Genomic DNA, 20896 nt, shown 5'->3' on the forward strand with positions numbered 1-20896 from the left:
ATTTTAATTCCTCTGAAGCAAACTTGGAGATGATTTTAGCAGAATTATGAAAACGGTGGAATTAAGCAGAAAATTAAAAAATACACAAGCTGTTGAATACATGTACATTCTTTTTCACCATTCTAAGCATGTTGCTTCTAAAAAATGATTTTCACTGTTATGCGACTGACAATTTAAATTGCATATGTAAACTGCATATTTTGGGGCGATTCCCTCGGCAATTGGACTACATGTACTTGAAGCAAAAGGCCGCTTAGTTTAAAATCCTAAAAATCTGGCGAGTTTGAGCGAAAAATCTAAATACAATGCACGTGTACATTTTGCGTTTACAAAGACAATTTGGAAAAAAGACATTATTGGCAAACCAGTGTGGCAGGAAAAATATCACAATACATCGCAAAATGATATATTGCCCAATATAGCACCATCATTTCAGTATGCATGTAGGTGTAGTACTGGTCAGTAAAAGTCACTCAAACATTTTAGTATTAAGCCTTTTTCTTGTTAAAAATTACTCCATCAAAATCAGTAACTCGCACTATTGCAAGCTTCTTTAAGATAATTGATTGCACCATTAAAGTAACTGCACTTTCCCAAATTTCTGAGGGAAAACAATCAGAATACATATACATGAATACTATAAGAACATCTAAAGATGCATACAAATGTATATAATTGAAGCAAAGGCAACATGTCTTGCAGATGATAAATTGATGCAGATCTTACAGCGAGACTTTCTTCCCAGCAACGAAATAGCATCGTAAATGGCAAAACTAGCATGAGCATGTGTTTACATAAAATTCTGAGCGGATCCGGATATTTAGTGGGAAGAAAAACGATCAAAAACAAAATCCAAAACATACGACTAGATATTTCGGAGAAGAATACAATTGTACTCTATTGTTTGAACATTCTAAATACATGCAGTTTTAAAGGGAATATACATCATTTGGTTTTGCTGTAATTGTCAGAAATGGATGGAATTGGGGGGTTGGAAATATATAGCAAATATAGTTACACTGACTTTTTGAGGTTTTGGGTTCGAAAATGCTATAAAAACCAAGAAAAACAATTATTTTCATGTAGTCTGGTTCCCTGACTCCATTTAAGAAGAAACAGAGCAGTTTACATATATTGGGGAATTGTAAAGTCAGGGAACCAGTCTAGCTGGCTTGTACCCGTTCATAGGTGTGTAATCGATTGCAAACAAGTGCGATGGTCAACTGGGGCCAGTATTTGAAAAAAAAGCCAGTTTTTTTCCAACGCTGATCGGCCGATCAGCGTTGGAAATTGATACAAAAATACCACTTTTCTTGAAAATGACAGTATATCAGGTGCCATGATTCTACAGGATGCTTTACACTGTCATTCACTAACAGTCCAGCAAGGTATTTCAAAATGATTTGATAGTTTTATTTTTTTATGTTTGCAAATGTTGTATTTCCCTTTAACAACATGAAGGAATTGAACATTCTACACTCACCACCAGAGGTTACTCTAACATTTCAAGAACATGGATTGCAAATATTAAAGGGAAAATACAACATTTGCAAACATCAAAAAATAAAACTACCAAATCATTTTGAAATACCTTGCTGGACTGTTAGTGAATGACAGTGTAAAGCATCCTGTAAAATCATGGCACCTGGTATACTGTCATTTTCAAGAAAAGTGGTATTTAGTATCAATTTCCAACGCTGATCGGCCGATCAGCGTTGGAAAAAACTGGCTTTTTTTTTCAAATACTGGCCCCAGTTGACCATCGCACTTGTTTGCAATCGATTACACACCTATGAACGGGTACAAGCCAGCTAGACCGGTTCCCTGACCTTACAATTCCACAATATATGTAAACTGCTCTGTTTCTTCTTAAATGGAGTCAGGGAACCAGACTACAGGAAAAAATTGTTTTTCTTGGTTTTTATAGCATTTTCGAACCCAAAACCTCAAAAAAGTCAGTGTAACTACATTTGCTATATATTTCCAACCCCCAATTCCATCCATTTCTGAAAATTACAGCAAAAGCAAATGATGTATATTCCCTTTAATATTCAAATTCTATGGCAGCCAAAAAATTTGGAGCTTTTGCTCCTAGAGTAGGTTTCCCTTAAGCCTTTTATAAATGATAATAGTAAATCATGTGAAATTGTGCAAGTGGTTAACTTTGGTATATTACATAATCCTTTTGATTCAAGTAACCAAAGTCATTCTTTGGTTATTTGGTCCATTGATTTTACGATTTGTACTCTGTCTTGCTGTTGTCAACATCTTCAGGAGCATCTGATGCAAATTTCTCATTGCTGACTGGCTTGCCCCTCTGTTGGCTTCCCCTCTCCATCTTCAACTTTGACTGAGACGTCTTCCTCAGTAAGGACAGTCTTCTCTGATGTGCCCACAGGAACTTCCGTAGACCCTTCCTCTGGCTTCTCCGTAGGCGTGTCAGCATCGGGCATCCCAGATGAATCTTCTGCTGCTGCAGTATCTTCGGTAGGTTTCTCCTCTACTTGACCATCTGATAAATCTTCCCCATCTGTGGATGTTTCAGGAGCCAACTGTGGCTTTTCTTTGGTTGCCAACTGTGACGCATCCTCTTTGAACTCCAGCACCTCATCTGCTGTATCCTCATTCTTTGCTTTTGGTTCAGATGTCTCGTCAATTTCAGGGGTTGCCTCAGCAAACGGTTCCCCCTTGGGTTGGTCTTCCATCTGCTTATTTTCTGAGGATACTGAACAGGCTGTAGAGGCATCATCCTTCACATCCCTTTCTTCTGATTCCTGACCTCTGGGCTTCTTTATAGCTGTCCCGAGACTTTCAGTTGGCTCTAGGTCCTCGGATGTCTGGTCAATTTCAGAACCTGCCCGTGCTGAAGCTTCCTTGTCAGGTTGCTCTTCCACCTGCTTATCTGAAGATGCCGCAACAGCTGTAGCCTCATTTGCTGCCGCATCTGTCACGCCCCTTTCTTCTGATTTCCGACCACTGGGTCCTCTTGATGTTTGGAGACTTTCAGCAGGTACCTCCGCAGCTGCCTTTAGGTCCTCAGATGTCTGGTCAATTTCAGAACCTGCCCTTGCTGAAGCTTCCTCGTCAGGTTGCTCTTCCACCTGCTCAGTTAAAGATGCCGCAACAGCTGTTTCCTCATTTGCTGCATCATCTGTCACACCCCTTTCTTCTGATTTTCGACCACTAGGTTCTTGTGATGTTTGGAGACTTTCAGCAGGTACCTTCGCATCTGCCTTTAGGTCCTCAGATGTCTGGTCAATTTCAAAACCTGCCCTTGCTGAAGCTTCCTCGTCAGGTTGCTCTTCCACCTGCTTACTATCCGAAGATGCTGCAACAGCTGTTTCCTCATTTGCTGCATCATCTGTCACGCCCCTTTCTTCTGATTTCTGACCACTTGGTTCTCTTGATGTCTGGAGACCTTCTGTAGGTACCTCCGCATCTGCCTTTGGTGATTCAGCTGTCTGTTCGATTTCAGGAGCTGCCTCTGCTGAAGCTTCCTCGTCAGGTTGCTCTTCCACCTGCTCAGTTAAAGATGCCGCAACAGCTGTTTCCTCATTTGCTGCATCATCTGTCACACCCCTTTCTTCTGATTTTCGACCACTAGGTTCTTTTGATGTTTGGAGACTTTCAGCAGGTACCTCCGCATCTGCCTTTAGGTCCTCAGATGTCTGGTCAATTTCAGAACCTGCCCTTGCTGAAGCTTCCTCGTCAGGTTGCTCTTCCACCTGCTTACTATCCGAAGATGCTGCAACAGCTGTTTCCTCATTTGCTGCATCATCTGTCACGCCCCTTTCTTCTGATTTCTGACCACTTGGTTCTCTTGATGTCTGGAGACCTTCTGTAGGTACCTCCGCATCTGCCTTTGGTGATTCAGCTGTCTGTTCGATTTCAGGAGCTGCCTCTGCTGAAGCTTCCTCGTCAGGTTGCTCTTCCACCTTCTCCGTTAAAGATGCTGCAACAGCTGTTTCCTCATTTGCTGCATCATCTGTCACACCCCTTTCTTCTGATTTTCGACCACTAGGTTCTTTTGATGTTTGGAGACTTTCAGCAGGTACCTCCGCATCTGCCTTTAGGTCCTCAGATGTCTGGTCAATTTCAGAACCTGCCCTTGCTGAAGCTTCCTCGTCAGGTTGCTCTTCCACCTGCTTACTATCCGAAGATGCTGCAACAGCTGTTTCCTCATTTGCTGCATCATCTGTCACGCCCCTTTCTTCTGATTTCTGACCACTTGGTTCTCTTGATGTCTGGAGACCTTCAGTAGGTACCTCCGCATCTGCCTTTGGTGATTCAGCTGTCTGTTCGATTTCAGGAGCTGCCTCTGCTGAAGGTTCCCTCTCGGGTTGCCCTTCCATCTGCTTAATTTCTGCGGATGCTGCACCAGCTGTTCCCTCTTTAGAAGCATCGTCTATCTCCTTTGCTTGTGGTTCTTTTGATGTTTTTAAACTTTCACTAGGTACCTCTGCATCTGCCTTTGGATCTTCAGATGTCTGGCCAGTTTCAGGTGTCCCAGCAGAAGACTCTTTGGATGGTTCTTCCTCAATTTGCTCAGGTGGACTGTCCTTTAACATACTTTCTTCTGATTCCTGCCTGCTTGTTTCTTCTGTCTTTACTTCTTTGGTGGGTACTTCTGCAAATGATGATTCTTTCTCTGGGTGCTCTTCTATCTGCTTCTTGTCGTAGGATGTCTCGCATTCCTTTTCGTCATCTCTGGGTGCAACTTCAGGCATCTTTTCTTCTGCACTGGCTGCACTTGAATCTTGTGGTGCCTTCGGCTTCTCAGAGGCCTCTTCTGCAGCTCCAGGGGAAGACTCTATCTCTGGTTGCTCCTCATCCTGCTTTCTCTCTAAAGATGCCTTTCCTGCTTTGGATTGGTCTCCCATCTGTTTGTCATCTGATCTCCCGTCTCTCTTCCCTGGATCATCTACAATCTTCTCTTCGACTGTCCTTGTGTCCTTGGGAATGATCAGCAGATCTGTCCTTGCTGATGGGAAGGCTTCTTTGAGCACATCATCAGAGATGAACTGATTGAGACATCCAAGACTGTAACTCCAAAGGTCCTCCTGTTTTTTGCCATCCCTAAAGAAGAAAATTAAACCCAAGGACCCTTGAGTCTGAAATCAAAGGACCCTTATTAAAATATGATTCATTAGCTGGAAATCAAAGGTCTCTTCAGTAAAAGTCAAAACCTCATCATAGGACCCGGTCAGAGGGCTGGCCCTTCAGAAATTCAAAGATCATTGAATCAATGGACATAATAAAAATAAAGTTCGATCAAAAAAAAAATAAAGGGAGCCTCGAATCAGAATCATCACAGGACCCCAGCGTCCAAATTCACATGCAGCAAATTTAGGACTTCTTAAGAATCGAACTTGATGTTTTCACATTTCCTCTGAAATTTCTTGCCTGGAACTTTTTTTTCTTCTAAAAAACATCTAAAAGTTTTTCCAATTTTCTATATGTGTGTGATCAGTTAAATGTGCATTTTCTCAAAGCCTTACCAACAGAAGCTTGCAGGGTTAGCAGGTCGACAATTCTTCAGGTACACTGCAGTTTTCCCACGAAGGCTTGGATCGACACAGGCCACGACACTTGTAGCAGCCCCCTGTTTCGGAGTACGTATCATACCTTTGGAAAAACACAAAGCATTCAATCATTTCAATTTTCATTAAGTCTGAAATGCAACTTACAAAGTTAAATTTTAGTCTTTGCACCCTTGTTATAATTATGAAAGTCTCTACTAATTGGACCTGAAATTGAAACAGTACAGTATGAAGATCAGTGGATGATTGCCAAATGCATGTCAAATGACCAAAAAAGTTTATGCACTTCACTGGTTAACACATTCGCTCTTTTCACACTTCCACCATGGGCATGCAGAGCCTCGATCTGGCAACTTTACACAATGACTATAGCCGGTTCAGTGATTCCCGTGTCGGGGTTCAGATCACTGAACCGGCTATTTTTATTGTGTAAAGTTGCCAGATCGAGGCTGTGCATGCCCAATGGCGGAGCTTGAAAAGAGCGAATTGGCCAGGCAATGATAATATTAAATTTTCAAATGCACCAAGAAGTGTACTCACCAAATTTTTTATAAGCTCCAACGTAAAAGCTCATCAGTTTCCAATCACTGAAGTTATTCATAATATTCGTGTCCACAAATCCAGGATCAGTAGAGAAAGTGCTCACTCCAGTCCCTTCCAGTCTCCGAGCGAGAAAGTGTGCTGCCATGACCTTTTCAGGATATAACAAATCCAGAAATAAAATTCTCTTCCGACTTTGGATGAGGAACGAGCAGCTCAATACAGACTCAATGCATGATCATGAGATTACATTTTGTGAAAACTTTTTCTGAGCCCCGTGGGACACACTGAATGTGTGTACTGCATCACGCGTATAAAACTGCCAAATATCCATTGTCTCCCTCATACTCTCTCTCATCAGCGATACTTGTCGAGGACGCTTGCCTGCAACCTGGCTGAAAAAATTATAAATAGCATTAATTATCTGAACCAACAAGTATCTTGAGTTAATCACTGACGACTTATACATTGTACACGCTCAGACTCTTACTAGGGGTAGACCGAAGGTGGCACTGAAGGGGGATGAACAGTGTTATACATGTATTTGCCAGACAGTGTCCTTTCCATCTGCTTTGAATAGCGCCCCCTGTGGTAAGATGGTAAATAGCTTCCCCCTCCCCCTCTCTCCCATTGCTTTTTAGAGTATAGGTGGCAGCGGGTGACTATCCGGCTACCTTCCATCACGATAGTCGGTCGGCAATTTCGTTGTCACATCCCCCATTTCAATATGGTCTGGCGACGTCATGTGTTTACTGGACTAGATCACCGACTTCATTCAATTCCTGAATTAAAAGAATCTCACCATGTAAGCCTTGGATGAGGCGTAGGCTGTATACCGACTGAAGGATTTTCGGCCCTGCATGTTGTCCAGGTCTAGTTTCCCACTACTATGCCCCTCTGATGACAGGAGAACAATGCGGGAGTCGGGGGAACCAGCCTGCAGCAGCGGCATGAGATGCAGCACAATGAGGAGATGTGACAGGTAGTTGACTTGGAATTGCGACTCGTATTTATCCTCTGTGTATTCTATGAAAGAAATCCAACGAAAGAACCTTTTTGAACACGACAACTAGTGGAGCAAATTGAGACTTTCGATAGCAGTCCTTTCAAGCGCCATGTATAGGTCATGATGCCGGAGTCCTTACCTTGTTTGGCAAAGGCAATGCCAGCATTGCAGACCAAGATATTAAGGTACTGCATCCTCTCCTTGGTCTCCTGAATGAAGTCCATGGTGGATTGCAACGAGGCGAGATCCACTTTGATGTACTCCACATTCAGTGGCTTGATCTCAACTTCTTCACTGGTGGATGGAGATGACGCCTGGCCAGTGGCATTCATGGACAATTGTAATAAGAAAGACATTTGATTTAGGAAAATCAAAAAGGTTTAATCAGTCACAAATATTTGCAGGCCTACTGGCCCTTCCAAACTTTCCAACATCAATTAACAGGTCATCAGAAACTATAACTTCCGCTTACACAAAAAAAGTCAGTAACAAGTGAAGTCTGTCTTGTGTTAATTAACATATGGCTCCTTTGGCCCATTTTTTTGTCTCTGGTTTTCTGGTATGAAAAGATTGATAGAAAAAAAAATTCATTCTGCAACATATGAAAAATCAGAAACAACTTAATAGTCCAGATAAGCAGCAAGATTCTTCACAGCCTATAGAAAAAGGCAGGTCTCATGGACATTAAATCGAGGCTCGGATGATCTTCCATTAGGAAGTGACTGACAGCACACTAGCCTCATCACATACTCAAGGATTATTCAGCCATCAACAAGGATGACCACTACAAACCCAAACTACCTCGACTAGAGCTCCCTGGGTCACAACAGACAACAGTCCTTCTAACCCTGAAGCAACTCACGTGAGGAATACATTATCCCACTCGATCATTTTTGCAATATCTACATGCAGTTTCCTCTCCATGAACGGTCAGATAAACCCCTTGATGCTAAACATACCACCCCTTAACAAGCCTACTTCAACAAGGAAGTTTGTTGAGAGGTTTACAGAGCGCTTCAACTAGGCCAAGCTTCCCTACTGAGAGGCACCCCATGTCGTGACAAAAACACTTGAAAAAGCCCCACTAAGACTTTTACTTCATATCAGGTAAAACCATTTTGGCCATATCGGACAAATTGTCACCATTCAAAAAAGGTTTAGTTTACCTGCCCATGACTTCTCTGCTGCATTTCAGCTCGATGTTCTGTCTGCATTCGCTCGATTGCCTAAATGACCAAAAACCTGAGTCATTAATGCGTCAAAGAAAATCACTTAGAATATACATTGTATACCTAAATGCGGCGTGATCTTCGAGCTCCTAAAAATAATGTGTAACATTTTTTTAATTGTTTGTGACATAATCTCAGCTGTTTTTCGCTAAGTAATTTATCTTTTAATTACTGTGCTAAGGGGGATTTATGTCGGGGCTTATTCCACGGAGCTGTAAGCTTGGTAAAGTTGAGGGATTAACCACAGCTCTGAAAAAAATGTGGCCAAAATATTACTAAATATCTACCACCTTACCCAAGGCCGCGTGAATCCTGGCAGGGGATGGGAAGATATCCCCCTTTTTGACTAGGGGGGGGGGGATGGGTCACTGGATCTCCCCCCCCCCCCCCCTCCCCGCCCCAATTTTTGTGGTGAGAACTTGAAAAGCAATGCCGATTTTAATGTCATCTCGTAACTTTCAGATAGTCAAAATGTATTACATCAAGTTCAGAAAATCGGAGAACAAACAGTACAAAAGTTAGGGAATGGAAGATTTTGCGGTGAGGTTAAGGGACGTACGTAAGCTAGCGCACAAGTTTGCATAAGATGTACATTTGTGTAATGAACAGCTCCCCCCCCCCCCCGCCCCCAACCCACTTTTTGAATTTCCCAGCTGGACATTTTAGGACCCATCCAATCCACTCGTCGAAAAGGATTTACTTCACTGACCTTATACCACGAGGATTCTAGTATGCCCTATACAGCGTGCCTATACTTGAAAACAGCTATACAAGAATAGTTTCGTGTTGAAGTGGACCACACAGTTTACTGATTTACTCCCCGAAACCACACTCACAGCTTTAGCTTTGTCCTCTGAGCGACTTGTAATGCACACTCTTGCTCCCATCTTCGCAATGGACTTTGCCGTTTCATATCCAATCCCTGCATCAAAGGAATTAATAACTGAGGTATTAAAGAGAAAAGGATAGTCCAAGGACGAACAATATGAAGAAAACATAGTTATATATTACGGTACTCTGAAGGAAGAAACTTATGAAACCAATCCAAAGACTTGAACTCGAGTAAGAAAACAAGATCTTGTATAACATGAATAAGTATCAAAATTTAAGATGACATTTGAGATGAATTATTGAATTAAATAATGATTTGTCATGATTAGTCTCCGAGTAGACCTTTAAAACCCACCATGAAGTTTTGGAGGCCTGCTGTATTTTGAATTAAGTCTTTCTCAACTTGAACCATTTTCACGGAGCGTGAGGAATTAAAATTATGTAGGATCCTGGTGGATCATATTGTGTAAGATTCATTTGGTTCGTGCAGGAATTCTGAAGTTCAGTCGGATTCTGGAAGATATAACCCCTCAAAAAAGTTAAACTTTTGCAAGAATGCTAAAACAGTTTTTTTTACCAGTGTTTCCACCTGTGACCATCACCAGCTTCTCCGGGGGAAGCTCCACCGACGGATGTTCTAATTTGTTCCCCATTTTCAACCTTTCAGTCGAACCTAAACCTGTCAGGCCAAAAAGAATGCAAACAATATAATCTGTTCTCGATCGAAAAGTATGTACTGAACTTGGTATTACCAGCTACAGCATGCTTATATTTCAACTTGACTTGTATATATTGCCTGGGGGACGGGAGTGTCTCCTCTGCGTCCTTGGATCGCCCAAGCGTATGCTCCTAATTTGTAACGTCCCTTTTCTCATCAAGATTGATAATGCTAGTAATAAGCTTTAAAAAAATAAGCATTAAGTTTTATGAAGATACGTTAACATAATTATTATCTGTAGGCCTATGGTAGAATATTATGTCAGTCGCATCACCAAGTCCAGCAGAATGTTGTGGACAGTTGCGACACCACGGAGTTGTTTGCACCAAGTCACAGACGATATCTGACGCGTGGCAAAACTATACTTCATGGTGCACCCAACTAATAAATTGGGCACAGGCAATTTATCCCACACAAATTCCAGTGGTGTAATGCTATAGAATATGGCGGAAAGGGGCCTCCGCCCCCACCCCGAACTTTGCAAAAAGGCGCAAAATATTGTTTTGTATTGTGACAAAGTGCCTCGACCCCCTGCACTACATGTACAAATCCCCAAACAATGTCAATTTTCAACACAATATACACATTGCAAAGACATACCTGGACATTAACTGTGCACAAACCCTATATGAGGCTGGTCTGAAAATGTCTAAGTGTTTTTTTCAGTAAATGCTTCAACATTTTCCCTGGATGCATACATGTATTATCACTTTCTGATGGCTGATAGGTCACTGCGGGGAAAATTTAGTGATGGCCATGCAGGAATGGAAATCTATCCTACACATTTCTAATGTAAAAAATCCAGTTAGAAGTTCAAGCGCGCAATCAAACTTTAAGCATATGGCAACCCACATGGAAGCAGTATCCAATTATTGCCCTACCCCTGTCTCGACGACTAATTATTCCTGTCCAATTTAAGGCATGACAATAAACTCACACTCACCATGAACTTCTCAATCCAGATGGGCGTGGTTGAGGCTGGGAATTATTTCTGGCCGGGCTCAGTTGGCCATGTATAATAGTCAATGAATGATAGACGTAGGCCTACGTGTACTAAACTGTCTACACCCACTGCAATCAGTGTACCATCAGTATCTGGCAATGATGATTTATATTGCGATGTCGACTGATCAAAGTTCACTTGAAGTGTTGCCAAAAATGTTGCCTTGTGTTTTATAGCTCCATGCCAGAACGAACTATGTTCATCAACAGTAGATATGGAGCTTCGCGCGCGGGTGCAGGGGAGATCTCTAGATCTAGAGAGAGACACATAGCGTGCGGAGTCCATGCAAAGAGAGGAGCCAACATCAAGAACCAAATTTTCGGGTGGGGGAATAAGCGTACTTGTAAAAAAATAATGTAGAATTACATTGAGATTTTAACTACATCGTATTCCTGATTTCAAGTGGCAACATCCACCTACAATAAGACTCGCATGAACTGCAATATATACGTAGTGTGCAAGTTATAACCACTTGTCTAAAGCCAGCACTTGAACGTCTGGAAGACTGTCCAAGAGTAAGACAAAGATTGTCTGGCAGAACCACTCTCTCCACCTCTCTGTAAAGATCGGCGGGGCGGGTCTAAGCTCACGTACGTCCCCAGGCTGCTTAAATAGAAAAATCATGCTGAAAAAAGTAGCACATGCATACTTCCCACCATCACTGGTGGGCGACCTCTCAAAGTGCCGGCTCCGAGGCTTCGCACGCGCCATGTCAAGAGTTGGTTTTAGACCATGCCGCCGCTACAAAAAGTTCGTTTATTTTGAAATTGTATTTTTGAAATGTTGCGTTTTTAAACCAGCCGCTGAAAACTTTTAATGTTATGTTGCATTTTCACCTTTTAAAAAAAAATTAACATCGGCAGATTTTGCATGTCATGTGGAATAAACTAGCTTTTGCCTTGCTACGAATGAACAATTTGGTCCATTTTTAAAAAATAATATGCAACACCTGAAAAATGCGACATACCTAGGATATATAGGATGGATACGTCTGTTCCGTGTTCTTTTTATGGCGTAACTGCATCTTAGGAATACTGAAAAGATGAAATAATTTTCATCAAATGCAATGCTTTAGAAAATTCCAACCCAACAAAGTCAATTACAAAAGAAACAATAATTACCAAAGAATTTTAAGCAACTTAATCTAGATATGAGTACATGTAGTTTGTAATTGTTTACAATTTCATATATTTACTTACTTATAGTGTCCTTATAGTGAGCTGTCCAACTATATGTACATGTAATTGCCTTTTTAAGGATAACGTATTTCGAATTGAATTGAATGAAATTGAACTGAACTAATATAGGAATACATGTATCCAACATGCCCCAAACCCAAATACCAAAATATACTTTTCGAGTTGATTAAATGGTCAATATGAAATTACAAGGCATGTATGAAAACCATCATCAACGAATCAACTACTTTACAATAATTAGATTAAGTAAACAACACTCAAATTTCATCAAAATCTTACAAAAGAAACCAGTAAGGCAAGGTTAATTAATAAGTAAGGGACTTTAAGAAAATATCAATGATTCCAGTCGTCCGAAGTAAATACAATGTATCTTGAGAATTGTAAACTAACAAGTATGGGCGTCTCCAGGATTTTTTTCTAGAGACATCATCTCCAGATATCATCAAGTAGTCTTGCCAAACCTCAACACCGATGAGCTTCAAATTCACCAAGTTGCTTACTGGCACAGTTCCCCTACTAAAACTTTATTGAAAATCATGTGAACAATGATAACATTGTGATATTTAGCCCAGCAAACAAAAAACAGGGAAAACAAGGTGTCCGTAAACTCGGGGCTGAAAAGAAGGTGATGGGATGCCTAACGGTGGGACTTGAACAAGTTCAAGGAAATTCCCAAAATTATTGGTAAAAAAACATTCTGACATTGACACAATTATTGTACGCAACACTAATCTTTTTTTGTTGTGAATTTTGTGTTATTGAAGTAAGGATGTGTAAGTACAATCACTAAAATAAACTTTAAAAAAAATATATATATATACCCAAATATGGGATGAAATATATTACCGGAGAGGTATTAACGATTTATGCAAATTAGGCATATTTCCACCACTTGGATTTTTAAGACTGTTACTACACCATTCTAGGGACCTTACATAAGTGCAATGTGATGAACAAAAAAATCTGTTGCAATTTGTGTGAGGTTCACTTCAAAAATAAAGTATTTTGCCTGGACTATCTACAAGTCTGGATCTCATCACGTACTATGACCAAATAGTTTCTCTGGCAGTTTCTGCCAAGGTTTAATCTTTCTTCGATACCTTGTGGTCTTTAATATACACCTAAACCTTGTGAATTTGAATATTATTTAGATTTCACCAAATTTTCAGTTCATCACAAATCTCTTTAATGGAGTCCACTTTGATAATTTTTGGCCAAGTTTGGTCGGTACACCTTCTTGAACTTCTGCACCTCATCTCCTGCAGATTTCCCCATTATCTGCCTTCGGTTCTCCTGATGTCTGGTCAATTACAGAAGCTGGCTGAGCTGAAGGTTCCCTCTCTGGTTGTTCTACACCTGCTTATTATCTGAAGATGCTGCAGTTCTCAGCTGCTAATTACTTATTTTCTGCATTATCTGTCACGCCCCTTTCCTCTGAAACCTGCCCACTGGGTTTTTCCTCTGCCTTAACCCTTTCAGTGGGTAATTCTGCAGCTGCAGATGGTAATTCTCTTTTCGGCTGCTCTTCTGTCTGCTCCTGTTTGGAGGATGCCTTGGGTTCGTTGTCTTCATCTTTGAGTGTGTCTTCAGGTATCTTTTCTTCTAAATTAGCCCCATATGGTTCCTGCGATGCCTTGACTTTTTCAGAGGGTACCTCTGTAGCTCCAGATGAAGACTCTATCTCTGGTTGCTCCTCATCCTGCTTCCTCTCCAAAGATGCCTCTCCTCCTTTGGATTTGTTTCCCATCTCTTTGTCATCTGAACTCCCTTCTTTCTTCCCTGAATCATCAGCAATCTTCTCTTCGACTGTCCTTGTGTCCTTGGGAATGGTCAGCAGATCTGGCCTCGCTGATGGGAAGGCTTCTTTGAGCACACCATCAGAGATGAACTGGTTGAGACATCCAAGACTGTAACCCCAAAGGTCCTCCTGTTTTTTGCCATCCCTAAAGTAGAAAATTAAACCCAAGGACCCTTGAGTCTAAAATCAAAGGACCCTTATTAAAATATGATTCATTAGCTGGAAATCAAAGGTCTCTTCAGTAAAAGTCAAAACCTCACCATAGGACCCGGTCAGAGGGCTGGCCCTTCAGAAATTAAAAGATCATTGAATCAATGGACATAATAAAAATCAAGTTCGATAAAAAACAAATAAAGGGAGCCTCGAGTCAGAATCATCACAGGACCCCAGCGTCCAAATTCACATGCAGCAAATTTAGAACTACTTAAGAATCGAACTTGATATTTTCACATTTCTTCTGAAATTTTTTTCTAAAAAACATCTAAGTTTTTCCAATTTTCTAAATGTGTGTGATCAGTTAAGTGTGCATTTTCTCAAAGCCTTACCAACAGAAGGTTGCAGGGTTAGCAGGTCGACAATTCTTCATGAACACTGCAGTTTTCCCACGAAGGCTTGGATCAACACAGGCCACGACACTTGTAGCAGCCCCCTGTTTCGGAGTACGCATCATACCTTTGGGCAAACACAAAGCATTCAATCACTTCAATCTTCAGAAAGTTTGAAATGCAACTTACAAAGTTAAATTTTAGTCTTTGCACCCTTGTTATAATTATGAAAGTCTCTACTAATTGGACCTGAAATTGAAACAGTACAGTATGAAGATCAGTGGATGATTGCCAAATACATGTCAAATGACCTACAAAAAGTTTATGCACGGCCAGGCAATGATAATATTAAATGTTCAAATGCACCAAGAAGTGTACTCACCAAATTTTTTATAAGCTCCAACGAAAAAGCTCATCAGTTTCAAATCACTGAAGTTATTCATAATATTCGTGTCCACAAGTCCAGGATCAATAGAGAAAGTGCTCACTTCGGTCCCTTCCAGTCTCCGAGCAAGAAAGTGTGCTGCCATGACCTTTTCAGGATATAACAAATCCAGAAATAAAATTCTCTGCCGACCTTGGATGAGGAACGAGCAGCCCAATACAGACTTAATGCATGATCAAGAGATTGCATTTTGTGACCATTTTTTTCTGAGCCCCATGGGACACACTGAATGTGTGTACTGCATCACGCGCATAAAACTGCCAAAAATCTCCCTCAACTATCCAAATAGCGCTAACTTGTCAAGGACACGTGCCTGCAACCTGCAGAGTTGTAATGAGTCACTGATTTTTGTGACTCGAGTCGAATCAAGTCGTTTTAAAGAAGTGACTTGAGTCGAGTCGAGTCATTAGGTCAAAAGGTCGAGTCGAGTCAAATATTTAGCTCGAGTCAATTCGAGTCACAATTATTTGAACACTATATATACCAAATTTATAAAAGGAGGCTATAAGTTTAGCCAGCGTTCGAATCCAAGAGCTTTATAAGAAATCACCCAAAACCAATGATGAAACAGCGAATTAGAAAATGTGTTTAAAAATCTGGTTCCTGGATAGTATTTTGTGCGTCCTAGAACCATGAGGTGGGAGTCTGTGACACGTTGTATATTTGTACATGACTGCTATTCGCAAAGTAAAGTGAGCACAAATTTTGCACCGTAAGTCACTGCAAATACTTTTCGCAAAGTTGCGCCTTTATTTTTGGGACTCGAGTCTTATTAGCCTTCGCTTGAGTCGAGTCGAGCCTTCTAATGAGGGACTCGAGTCGAGTCGAGTCATTTGCTCGCAGTGACTCGAGTCGAGTCGAGTCATTTACCCTTAGGGACTCGAATCGACTCGAGTCAACAAAAATTGTGACTCGAGTCGGACTCGAGTCGAGTCATTGACTGGAGTCATTACAACTCTGGCAACCTGGCTGAAAAAATTATACATAGCATTTATCTGAACCAACAAGTTAATCACGGACGACTCATACACGCTCAGACTCTTACTAGGGGTAGACCGAAGGTGGCACGGAAGGGGGATGAACAGTGTTATACATGTATTTGACAGACAGTGTCCTGTTCCATCTGCTTTGAATAGCGCCCCCTGTGGTAAGATGGTAAATAGCCTCCGGCCCCCTCCCACTCTCTCCCATTGCTTTTTAGAGTATAGGTGGCTGCGGGTGACCATCCGGCTACCTTCCAGCACGAGAGTCAGTCGGCAATGTCGTTGTCACATCCCCCATTTCAATATGGTCTGGCGACGTCATGTGTTGACTGGACTAGATCACCGACTTCATTCAATTCCTGAATTAAAAGAATCTCACCATGTAGGCCTTGGATGAGGCGTAGGCTGTAAGCCGACTGAAGGATTTGGGGCCCTGCATGTTGTCCAGGTCTAGTTTCCCACTTTTATGCGCGTCTGATGACAGGAGAACAATGCGGGAGTCGGGGGCACCAGCCCGCAGCAGCGGCATGAGATGCAGCACAATGAGGAGCTGTGACAGGTAGTTGACTTGGAATTGCGACTCGTATTTATCCTCTGTGTATTCTATGAAAGAAATCCAACGAAAGAACCCTTTTGAACACGACAACTAGTGGAGCAAATTGAGACTTTCGATAGCAGTCCTTTCAAGCGCCATGTATAGGTCATGATGCCGGAGTCCTTACCTTGTTTGACAAAGGCAATGCCAGCATTGCAGACCAAGATATTAAGGTACTGCATCCTCTCCTTGGTCTTCTGAATGAAGTCCATGGTGGATTGCAACGAGGCGAGATCCACTATGATGTACTCCACATTCAGTGGCTTGATCTCTTCACTGGTGGATGGAGATGACGCCTGGCCAGCAGCATTCATGGAAAATTGTAATAAGAAAAACATTTGATTTAGGAAAATCAATAGGATTTAATCAGCCACAAATATTTGTAGGCCTACTGGCCCTTCCAAACTTTCCAACATCAACAGATCATCAGAAACTACAACCTCCGCTTCCACAAAAAGCCACTAACAAGTGAAGTCAGTCTCGTGTTAATTAACACATGGCTCATTTGGCCCATTTTTGTCTCTGGTTCCTTGGTATGAAAAAGATTGATATAAAAAACTTCATTCTGCAACATAATTATGAAATATCAGAAACAACTTAATAGTCCAGATAAGCAGCAAGATTCTTCACAGCCTATAGAAAAAGGAAGGTCTCATGGACATTAAATCGAGGCTCGGATGATCTTCCATTTAGGAAGTGACTGACAGCACACTAGCCTCATCACATTCTCAAGGATTATTCAGCCATCAACAAGGATGACCAGTACAAACCCAAACTACCTCGACCAGAGCTCCCTGGGTCACAACAGACAACAGTCCTTCTAACCCTGAAGCAACTCACGTGAGGAACACATTATCCCACTCGATCATTTTTGCAATATCTACATGCAGTTTCCTCTCCATGAATGGTCAGATAAACCCCTTGATGCTAAACGTACCACCCCTTAACAAGCCTACTCATACAAGGAAGTTTGTTGAGAGGTTCACAGAGCGCTTCAACTAGGCAACGCTTCCCTACTGACAGGCACCCCCATGTCGTGACAAAAAACACTTGAAAAAGCCTCCCCACTAAGACTTTTACTTCATATCAGGTAAAACCATTTTGGCCATATCAGACAAATTGTCACCATTCAAAAAAGGTTTAGTTTACCTGCCCATGACTTCTCTGCTGCATTTCATCTCGATGTTCTGTCTGCATTCGCTCGATTGCCTAAATGACCAAAAACCTGAGTCATTAATGCGTCAAAGAAAATCACTTAGAATATACATTGTATACCTAAATGCGGCGTGATCTTCGAGCTCCTAAAAATAATGTGTAACATTTTTTTTAATTGTTTGTGACATAATCTCAGCTGTTTTTCGCTAAGTAATTTATCTTTTAATTACTGTGCTAAGGGGGATTTATGTCGGGGGCTTATTCCACGGAGCTGTAAGCTTGGTAAAGTTGAGGGATTAACCACAGCTCTGAAAAAAATGTGGCCAAAATATTACTAAATATCTACCACCTTACCCAAGGCCGCGTGAATCCTGGCAGGGGATGGGAAGATATCCCCCTTTTTGACTAGGGGGGGGGGGGGGGGGGGGATGGGTCACTGGATCTCCCCCCCCCCCCCTCCCCGCCCCAATTTTTGTGGTGAGAACTTGAAAAGCAATGCCGATTTTAATGTCATCTCGTAACTTTCAGATAGTCAAAATGTATTACATCAAGTTCAGAAAATCGGAGAACAAACAGTACAAAAGTTAGGGAATGGAAGATTTTGCGGTGAGGTTAAGGGACGTACGTAAGCTAGCGCACAAGTTTGCATAAGATGTACATTTGTGTAATGAACAGCTCCCCCCCCCCCCCCGCCCCCAACCCACTTTTTGAATTTCCCAGCTGGACATTTTAGGACCCATCCAATCCACTCGTCGAAAAGGAGTTACTTCACTGACCTTATACCACGAGGATTCTAGTCAAAAGTGAGTTCCTATATGCCCTATACAGCGTGCCTATACTTGAAAACAGCTATACAAGAATAGTTTCGTGTTGAAGTGGACCACACAGTTTACTGATTTACTCCCCGAAACCACACTCACAGCTTTAGCTTTGTCCTCTGAGCGACTTGTAATGCACACTCTTGCTCCCATCTTCGCAATGGACTTTGCCGTTTCATATCCAATCCCTGCATCAAAGGAATTAATAACTGAGGTATTAAAGAGAAAAGGATAGTCCAAGGACGAACAATATGAAGAAAACATAGTTATATATTACGGTACTCTGAAGGAAGAAACTTATGAAACCAATCCAAAGACTTGAACTCGAGTAAGAAAACAAGATCTTGTATAACATGAATAAGTATCAAAATTTAAGATGACATTTGAGATGAATTATTGAATTAAATAATGATTTGTCATGATTAGTCTCCGAGTAGACCTTTAAAACCCACCATGAAGTTTTGGAGGCCTGCTGTATTTTGAATTAAGTCTTTCTCAACTTGAACCATTTTCACGGAGCGTGAGGAATTAAAATTATGTAGGATCCTGGTGGATCATATTGTGTAAGATTCATTTGGTTCGTGCAGGAATTCTGAAAGTTCAGTCGGATTCTGGAAGATATACCCCCTCAAAAAAGTTAAACTTTTGCAAGAATGCTAAAACAGGTTTTTTTTTACCAGTGTTTCCACCTGTGACCATCACCAGCTTCTCCGGGGGAAGCTCCACCGACGGATGTTCTAATTTGTTCCCCATTTTCAACCTTTCAGTCGAACCTAAACCTGTCAGGCCAAAAAGAATGCAAACAATATAATCTGTTCTCGATCGAAAAGTATGTACTGAACTTGGTATTACCAGCTACAGCATGCTTATATTTCAACTTGACTTGTATATATTGCCTGGGGGACGGGAGTGTCTCCTCTGCGTCCTTGGATCGCCCAAGCGTATGCTCCTAATTTGTAACGTCCCTTTTCTCATCAAGATTGATAATGCTAGTAATAAGCTTTAAAAAAATAAGCATTAAGTTTTATGAAGATACGTTAACACAATTATTATCTGTAGGCCTATGGTAGAATATTATGTCAGTCGCATCACCAAGTCCAGCAGAATGTTGTGGACAGTTGCGACACCACGGAGTTGTTTGCACCAAGTCACAGACGATATCTGACGCGTGGCAAAACTATACTTCATGGTGCACCCAACTAATAAATTGGGCACAGGCAATTTATCCCACACAAATTCCAGTGGTGTAATGCTATAGAATATGGCGGAAAGGGGCCTCCGCCCCCACCCCGAACTTTGCAAAAAGGCGCAAAATATTGTTTTGTATTGTGACAAAGTGCCTCGACCCCCTGCACTACATGTACAAATCCCCAAACAATGTCAATTTTCAACACAATATACACATTGCAAAGACATACCTGGACATTAACTGTGCACAAACCCTATATGAGGCTGGTCTGAAAATGTCTAAGTGTTTTTTTCAGTAAATGCTTCAACATTTTCCCTGGATGCATACATGTATTATCACTTTCTGATGGCTGATAGGTCACTGCGGGGAAAATTTAGTGATGGCCATGCAGGAATGGAAATCTATCCTACACATTTCTAATGTAAAAAATCCAGTTAGAAGTTCAAGCGCGCAATCAAACTTTAAGCATATGGCAACCCACATCGAAGCAGTATCCAATTATTGCCCTACCCCTGTCTCGACGACTAATTATTCCTGTCCAATTTAAGGCATGACAATAAACTCACACTCACCATGAACTTCTCAATCCAGATGGGCGTGGTTGAGGCTGGGAATTATTTCTGGCCGGGCTCAGTTGGCCATGTATAATAGTCAATGAATGATAGACGTAGGCCTACGTGTACTAAACTGTCTACACCCACTGCAATCAGTGTACCATCAGTATCTGGCAATGATGATTTATATTGCGATGTCGACTGATCAAAGTTCACTTGAAGTGTTGCCAAAAATGTTGCCTTGTGTTTTATAGCTCCATGCCAGAACGAACTATGTTCATCAACAGTAGATATGGAGCTTCGCGCGCGGGTGCAGGGGAGATCTCTAGATCTAGAGAGAGACACATAGCGTGCGGAGTCCATGCAAAGAGAGGAGCCAACATCAAGAACCAAATTTTTGGGTGGGGGAATAAGCGTACTTGTAAAAAAATAATGTAGAATTACATTGAGATTTTAACTACATCGTATTCCTGATTTCAAGTGGCAACATCCACCTACAATAAGACTCGCATGAACTGTAATATATACGTAGTGTGCAAGTTATAACCACTTGTCTAAAGCCAGCACTTGAACGTCTGGAAGACTGTCCAAGAGTAAGACAAAGATTGTCTGGCAGAACCACTCTCTCCACCTCTCTGTAAAGATCGGCGGGGACGGGTCTAAGCTCACGTCCCCAGGCTGCTAAAATAGAAAAAATAATGCAGAAAAAAGTAGCACATGCATACCCCAACCATCACTGGGGGCGACC

The 20896-nt window shown here is 41.6% G+C and overlaps 2 protein-coding genes across 2 annotated transcripts; both read right to left on the minus strand.

Annotated features, from left to right (window-relative positions):
* Window positions 1–2054: 2054 nt before the first annotated feature.
* Window positions 2055–13113, minus strand: LOC119736198 (microtubule-associated protein 1B-like). Its single transcript, XM_038210231.1, has 10 exons — window positions 10808–13113; window positions 9724–9825; window positions 9152–9237; window positions 8253–8312; window positions 7226–7400; window positions 6883–7106; window positions 6081–6231; window positions 5499–5625; window positions 4143–5076; window positions 2055–3935 (listed from the first exon to the last, which is right to left on the minus strand). The coding sequence occupies exons 2-10, from the start codon at window positions 9797–9799 to the stop codon at window positions 2295–2297; spliced, it is 3474 nt and encodes a 1157-aa protein (XP_038066159.1). The 5' UTR covers window positions 9800–9825; window positions 10808–13113; the 3' UTR covers window positions 2055–2294.
* An 18-nt stretch (window positions 13114–13131) lies between these two features.
* LOC119736199 (dehydrogenase/reductase SDR family member on chromosome X-like) lies at window positions 13132–20794 on the minus strand. The gene is made up of 9 exons (XM_038210232.1): window positions 20167–20794; window positions 19083–19184; window positions 18508–18593; window positions 17582–17641; window positions 16560–16728; window positions 16217–16440; window positions 14792–14942; window positions 14410–14536; window positions 13132–14009 (listed from the first exon to the last, which is right to left on the minus strand). Exons 2-9 carry the CDS (start codon window positions 19156–19158, stop codon window positions 13463–13465), a joined length of 1440 nt encoding a protein of 479 aa, XP_038066160.1. The 5' UTR covers window positions 19159–19184; window positions 20167–20794; the 3' UTR covers window positions 13132–13462.
* Window positions 20795–20896: the final 102 nt, after the last annotated feature.

This window comes from Patiria miniata, unplaced genomic scaffold (assembly GCF_015706575.1).
Source record: "Patiria miniata isolate m_02_andy unplaced genomic scaffold, ASM1570657v1 HiC_scaffold_29, whole genome shotgun sequence".
Lineage (NCBI taxonomy): Eukaryota > Metazoa > Echinodermata > Asteroidea > Valvatida > Asterinidae > Patiria > Patiria miniata.

Coding starts and splice junctions, on each gene's coding strand:
- LOC119736198 (XM_038210231.1), bottom strand. CDS start 9,799: ATGGGGAACAAATTAGAACATCCGTCGGTGGAGCTTCCCCCGGAGAAG. Junction 8,313..9,151: donor CAGAGGACAAAGCTAAAGCT/GTGAGTGTGGTT, acceptor TTGGTCATTTAG/GCAATCGAGCGAATGCAGAC. Junction 7,401..8,252: donor AGCAGAGAAGTCATGGGCAG/GTAAACTAAACC, acceptor GCCACTGGCCAG/GCGTCATCTCCATCCACCAG.
- LOC119736199 (XM_038210232.1), bottom strand. CDS start 19,158: ATGGGGAACAAATTAGAACATCCGTCGGTGGAGCTTCCCCCGGAGAAG. Junction 18,594..19,082: donor GGTCACAGGTGGAAACACTG/GTAAAAAAAAAC, acceptor CCTTTGATGCAG/GGATTGGATATGAAACGGCA. Junction 16,729..17,581: donor AGCAGAGAAGTCATGGGCAG/GTAAACTAAACC, acceptor GCTGCTGGCCAG/GCGTCATCTCCATCCACCAG.